Below are 7,025 nucleotides of genomic sequence, written 5' to 3' on the forward strand. Positions count from 1 at the left end.
TTTAAATTCTTTCAATTAACATGTTGTATTATTTAATTTTGGTTTATAATCTTGTTTATATTAATCAACATATTGTATTATTAGAAATTTATTTGAATTATATTATGAAATATTTGTAATTGACTATTTTTCCTAGATACATTTTTTGGTAATTTTGCATGCTTATAAGCTAGTTTTTGCTAAACATAATTTGTTCATCAGTCAACTTATCAATTATCAGCTAGCTTATCAGCTTATAGCTAACTTATCAATAATCAGTTAACTTATCAACCATCAACTAGCTTATCAACTAGTTTGCTAACATAATTTGTTCATCAGTCATCTTATCAACTATCAGCTAGCTTATCAACCATCAATTAGTTTATCAACTAATTCGCCAAACATAACTTTGTTTAGTGAAAGCAATAGTAGGATAGGTGATTTTTAGGAACTCTTTAATTTTTTTGTAACTACTGGACATGTGTCCATATTAATTTGAGCGTTTATCAACTAATCTTATATAACCTTGAAATTAGCAATTAAACAAGTACTTTTATGACCTTGATGAGACTAGTTTTGTTTTTTTGACTTGATATTATATCATCTCTATCGGTTAAAATCTATCTCATTCATTTGAAATGAAAAAGCCACATATACTCGTTGCATTAAAGATGACAATGATCAACAACTCATTACATTTTTAAATGTTTTATTTATATTTTTACATTAAAATTTCAAATACAATATACTCATAAAATTTAAGGATTTGTAATTCTAGTACATGATGATACCTAAAATGTAACCATCTGTATCTTGTGTTTATACATGTAGTTTGTGCAAATATACAAATATATAACCAATTAATTCCCAAAAACATATTGACATCTAATTTTATATAGGATTTTAGTATGAATAATAAAACCAACAAATAAATTTAACTTTAAACTCTCCAAATATTTCATAAACCACTCTAACTACTAAATATATGATATAAAATTTTGCATTACAAGAAGGAATGCACACTTTATACTTTCAAATAAACTCTATAAAGTTTTGTTTTTATCTACTTTAAAATAATTGTAACATTATTTAAAAAATTTACTGATTTCTTTACGTAAATATACAACATTTCATTCATAAAATACATATTTAATAAGAGGAACAAAACCAATTATGAATGACAAAAAAAAAACTAGCATTCCAACGAGGAACCGGAGATTTAAACTCGGTTTGACCGTGAAATTGTTGTGTTGATCAGGGATGGGGACACCCTTCAACCCCAACCATGCATATTTAATAATAAAAACTTTTATTGGTTTGATAGCCCGTGGAGAAACTTCTGACGATATAACAATTTGGATGTATAAAGTTTTAACAATAAGGATATCATATAAAAAATAAACTTTGTAAATGGAGAAAAAATCCTCGATTCCCTAGTCATTCCTTAATAGGGACTAGATGAGAACTTGTACAATGCAGCAAGATACATATCGATTTTATTTGTTTCTTTTTTATTATTTGTCTATTGATATAATACAATTTTATATGTTTTTTTGAGAAAATGATAATGTATTTATTTTTGAATAATAATATATTTTTTATATATATAATAATTAAGTATTGTATTAGAAGAATAACTTTTGATTTAACTAGAAGGGTACTCGCATAATGCAGCGAGATAAATCTCCATTTTAATGTTTAATTTTTATTATTTGTCTCTATCGATGCAATATAATTTTATGTGGTTTTGAGAAAGCGATAAACTTTTTATTTTTGAATAAAATATAAATTTAAAGATAACATAAAAAAATCGATATTAATATTAAATCAATTATTTAATAGTTTTCGTTTTTTTGTTGTAACTTCTTTATTTCAATTTTTTATTATATAATTTAATTTAGGTATAATAACAAAGTAATTTATTTTTGGTTTAATAATATAATTTTTTTAATTATAATAATTAAACATTCGGTTAGAAACTCGATAATTATCCTAATTATATTTTAGATTTTAAAATGAGATGTTTATCCTTTATTTGATTATGTTTATCCGTAGTTAGTTACACGAATTCAAACATTGAGCTTTAATAAGTTATACTTAATGCATAATWTACTTGTAATATTGAATTTTAAGTAATATGCATCAATATACAGTACTTTATGCATAAAAAATGATTTTTAAGAGTTTTTGTCAAATACTTTATAATATAGTATAGATAATATAATTCTTTTTAAAAATAAAAATTAATAATTTTATTAGAACTCAACGATTATCTTAATTATATTTTAGATTTTTTATATTTAAAATGTAATGTTTACCTTGTATATGATTATGTTTATCTGCAGTTAGTTACACGAATTTAAAATGGAGGTTTAGTAAGTTGTATTTATACATAATTTACTTGTAATCCTGAATTTTAAGTAATATAAATTAATAAACAATAGTTTATGAATAAAAAATAATGTTTAAGATTTTTTATCAAATATTTTATAATATAGTATAGATAGGGATGAAAATTTATTCCCGATCAAGGCTAGGATGAGAATTGGGATTATCGATTATTCCCGACTCATCTCCAAAAACAAGTTGATAACTATAATTAAACAGTATTAAATGATAAATATACATAAATAGAAGAAAAAATAAAAAAAAAGTTTGGAATTTCATGGCTGAAAAAAGTAACATTTTACTTCCAAAAATATATAATATTTTTATTTCCAAAAATAAATATATTTTTTAATAAAAAAAAAAGTAATTTGAAGCAAATGAGATATATCGTGTACGTGCGGAATTTAAGGTAAGAAAAAGACAAAAAAACTGATGCAATATTTGTAAAATGAGAGGAATAAAAAGCGCACATGAATTGTGAGACGGTTACATTCTATAAGACAAGACTCATGTTTCTCATATTCTCTATGCCATTGCTTGCACTTTGGGACATCCTCTCCGGATTCCCCCCCATTACACTCACTATACAAAATTAAAACTAAAAACAAAAACATAAATTAAAATTGATTTGAGAAACACCAATTTTAAGTATACATATAAAAATTAGTTGATTTAAATTATATTTGTTTTCAACTTGTTCCACCCATTCGTTCATTTATCACTTATTTCTATTTGTTTAGAAAGTATTAATTCTTTACTGATATAGAAGGCATTTAAGTAATTTAATTATTTATTAAATACTATGTTTATTTTGTTAACATTTGTAGCTTATTTTAATAATTAATAATTAATTTATATGGATATATTTATCTATAAAAATTATATCTAAAATATTTATAAGAATAACAAAACAAAAGTGGAGGAAGAAAAGTGCATGGGAGTGGGAAGCAAAGAAGACTTACCGGTGGGAGAGCGTGGCTTCATCTGCTTCTGCTTCCCTCTTCACACAAAACGAACCCCACTCTACAGAACAATCATCATGAAACATCCTCTGCCACCACTCCTAAAAAGCAACAACCAACACCTTCCCTTAAATTTACTACCTTTTCTCACCTAAATCACCATCTCCATTTCATTAACCATGAACCACCATTGTCGCCGCCCTCTCCTTCTCCTCCTCCTCTTCTTCTTCTTCTTCCGCTTACTCTCCGCCGATGCTCTTCCTTCACAGCTTGTTTCACTTCTTTCTCTAAAATCATCTCTTGTAGACCCTCTCGATACGTTCCATGACTGGGAGACATCCAAACCTGGACAACAACCCGTTTGGTGTTCCTGGTCCGGTGTCAAATGCGACCCCGAAACCTACCAGATTAATTCATTGGACATCTCTAATCGGAATCTTTCAGGCACGATTCCGGCAGAAATCGAATACTTGACCAGCTTACGTCATTTGAATATAAGTGTGAACCAATTCGCCGGAACTCTCCCGACGGCAATCTTCAACCTGCCTTTTCTTCAGACTCTTGATATCAATCATAACCTTTTCAGTTCAGCGTTTCCACCGGGTATTTCCAAATTGAAGTGTCTTTCATACTTTGGTGCTTATAGTAACAGCTTCACTGGGCAATTGCCAACGGAGTTTGTTCGGTTGAGGTTTCTAGAGCACCTTAATCTCGGTGGAAGCTACTTCGAAGGTGAAGTTCCTAAGTGTTATGGCAGGTTTCAACGGTTAAAGTTCTTATACCTCGCTGGAAACAATCTCAGTGGTCAAATTCCAGATGAGTTAGGTCTTCTAACGTCGCTCCAGCATTTAGAAATTGGATACAATGCATTCACAGGCATAGTTCCGATGAAGTTTGCTTCTTTATCCAATTTGTCATTGCTCGACATTTCTAATGCTGGTCTTTCTGGCGAATTTCCGATTGCTGTTACGAACATGACGAAGCTGAAAACATTGCTAATTTTCAAAAATAATTTTCACGGTGAAATTCCGGCAGCTATCGGCAAGCTGCAATCCGTCGAGATTCTAGATTTGTCCAATAACAACTTTTCAGGGAGCATACCGGAGGAAATTTCATCACTCAAGAATCTTACGCAATTGAGTCTAATGAACAATAAATTCACCGGAATCGTTCCAGAAGGAATTGGTGAGCTTCCGAGGCTCGAATTTCTGTTTCTCTGGAACAATTCTCTCACAGGAATTCTGCCACAAAAGTTAGGGTTGAATTCAAGGTTACAGAAACTCGACGTCTCATCAAACTCTCTCTCCGGTCCACTTCCACCGAATCTGTGTCATGGCAACAATCTAGGAAGATTACTTCTCTTTTCAAACAAGTTTTCCGGCGCTCTTCCACCGTCTCTAGCAAATTGCACATCGTTGTACAGGTTTCGCATCCAAGATAACAGATTCAACGGATCAATCCCTGCCGGCTTTGGAAGTTCGCCTAACATTACTTACATGGACATGAGCGCGAACAATTTCTCTGGACCATTTCCGGCGGATTTATTCAATGCAGTTCAGTTAGAGTTACTAAATGTATCGGAAAATTCGTTCGACGATCTGTTGCCGGAAAATATCTGGAGCGCTCCGAGTTTACAGATATTTTCGGCAAGTTATAGTCAACTTAGAGGTAAAATTCCCAACTTCAGGGACTGTAAAAACATCTACAAGATCGAAATCGAAGGGAACGAATTGAGCGGTAGCCTTCCTTGGGATATCGATCACTGCCTGAAGTTAATTTCACTGAACTTACGACGTAATTCAATTTCTGGCATCATACCATGGGAAATCTCCTCTCTTCCTTCGATAACCGAGGTTGATCTATCACATAACCTTCTTTCTGGTACCATTCCTTCTTCTTTCGGTAATTGCAGTACGTTAGAAGGCTTCAATGTTTCATATAATCAGCTAACCGGACCGGTGCCTTCCACGGGAATTGCGTTTTCAAGCCTTCATCCGTCGTCGTTCAACGGAAACGAAGGCCTCTGCGGCGGAGTCCTTCGTAAACCCTGCAGCACGGAAAAAGAAAACGAGGTAAAACCACAACATCCAAAAAAGACCGCCGGAGCAATCCTGTGGATAATGGCTGCAGCATTTGGTATAGGTCTCTTCATCCTCGTCGCCGGAATCCGGTGCTTCCGTGCAAACTACCAACGACGGTTCATTGTGGAAGAAAAGGAAATCGGGCCGTGGAAACTAACCGCCTTCCAACGCTTGAACTTCACGGCTGATGACGTGGCCGATTGTTTATCGATGACCGGTAAGATCATAGGGACAGGTTCCGCTGGAACCGTTTACAAGACAGAGATGCCAGGTGGCGAGATCATAGCCGTTAAGAAGCTGCGTGGAAAGCATAAGGAGACGATCAGATGGAGGAAAGGCGTGTTGGCTGAGGTGGAGGTGTTGGGTAACGTGAGACACAGGAATATAGTGAGATTGTTAGGGTGTTGCAACAACAGGGAGTCTACCATGCTCCTCTATGAGTACATGCCAAATGGGAGTTTAGATGATCTGTTACATGGGACCAACAAAGGTGACAATTTGATCGCTGATTGGCTCACGAGGTACAAGATTGCGTTAGGGGTGGCGCAGGGGATCTGCTACCTCCATCACGACTGCGATCCGGTGGTTGTCCACCGTGATCTGAAGCCAAGCAATATTCTATTGGATGGAGAGATGGAAGCGAGGGTGGCGGATTTTGGGGTCGCCAAGCTCATCGAATGCAATGAATCAATGTCGGTGATTGCAGGGTCCTATGGCTACATTGCCCCCGGTATGTTCTTCCTACCTTGATTTGCATTTTTATCTTCATAATTCTATTTTTCTAGAAAATTAATAGTGTGTTTGATTTTGTACAGAATATGCATACACTCTACAAGTTGATGAGAAAAGTGATATATACAGTTTTGGGGTCGTTTTAATGGAATTGATTAGTGGTAGGAGATCGGTGGAGTCTGAATTTGGGGATGGTAACAGCATTGTGGATTGGGTGCGGTCGAAAATCAAGACCAAAGAAGGGACAAACGAAGTGTTGGATCAAAATGCAGGTGGTGCTTGTAGTCGGGTGAGAGAGGAAATGAAGGTTATATTGAAGGTAGCATTGCTATGTACAAGTAGAAACCCGCCGGACCGGCCTTCGATGAGAGATGTGGTGTCGATGCTACAAGAAGCCAAGCCGAAGAGGAAGTCGCCGGAAGATGGTGGTAGAGTGGTGGTTAATGGTGGTGGTAAACCTCCGGCACAAAAGTGTACCAGTTGAATGTTAATAGATCTTCTTTTTCTAAGTGGTGGGGATTGGTATAGAAGTATTCTTTTTTTTTTTTTCTTTTTTCTTTCTTTTTTTAAGGCTATCAATGAAAAATCCATGTGTTCTGAGTTTCTTAACCGGGAAGAGAATGAATGTGTAGGATCTTAAAATACTTATTTGTGTTGTTTCTCTCTCTCTCTCTCTCTCTATATATATATATATATAGATATTTATTAATCATTACGGTTTTTGAAATCAAAATTTTTAATACGGTAAATAAAACAATCAACTATAAATTCTCGATATTATGATGTATGATGGGTTCAATGAATCCATAGACCACTACCTTCTTTGTCAACATCTTCAATTGGTAGATTTTTTATTGTAGTTTACCATCTACAAATCAAAGTT

At 33.8% G+C, this 7,025-nt stretch overlaps 1 protein-coding gene across 1 annotated transcript; it reads left to right on the top strand.

Moving 5' to 3' along the window:
• Positions 1-3,508: 3,508 nt before the first annotated feature.
• Positions 3,509-6,739, top strand: LOC112524893 (leucine-rich repeat receptor-like protein kinase TDR). The gene is made up of 3 exons (XM_025134835.1): positions 3,509-5,712; positions 5,992-6,140; positions 6,226-6,739. The coding sequence occupies exons 1-3, from the start codon at positions 3,509-3,511 to the stop codon at positions 6,624-6,626; spliced, it is 2,754 nt and encodes a 917-aa protein (XP_024990603.1). The 3' UTR covers positions 6,627-6,739.
• Positions 6,740-7,025: the final 286 nt, after the last annotated feature.

Source organism: Cynara cardunculus (assembly GCF_001531365.2).
Source record: "Cynara cardunculus var. scolymus isolate 2C chromosome LG 13, CcrdV1, whole genome shotgun sequence".
NCBI classification, from domain to species: domain Eukaryota; kingdom Viridiplantae; phylum Streptophyta; class Magnoliopsida; order Asterales; family Asteraceae; genus Cynara; species Cynara cardunculus.

Bases quoted from the DNA above. Each gene is read 5' to 3' on its own strand.
- LOC112524893 (XM_025134835.1), top strand. From the start codon at position 3,509: ATGAACCACCATTGTCGCCGCCCTCTCCTTCTCCTCCTCCTCTTCTTC. The intron at 5,713-5,991 runs TGGAAAGCATAA...CGACTGCGATCC, and splicing joins ATAGCCGTTAAGAAGCTGCG to GGTGGTTGTCCACCGTGATC. The intron at 6,141-6,225 runs GTATGTTCTTCC...GATTTTGTACAG, and splicing joins CTATGGCTACATTGCCCCCG to AATATGCATACACTCTACAA.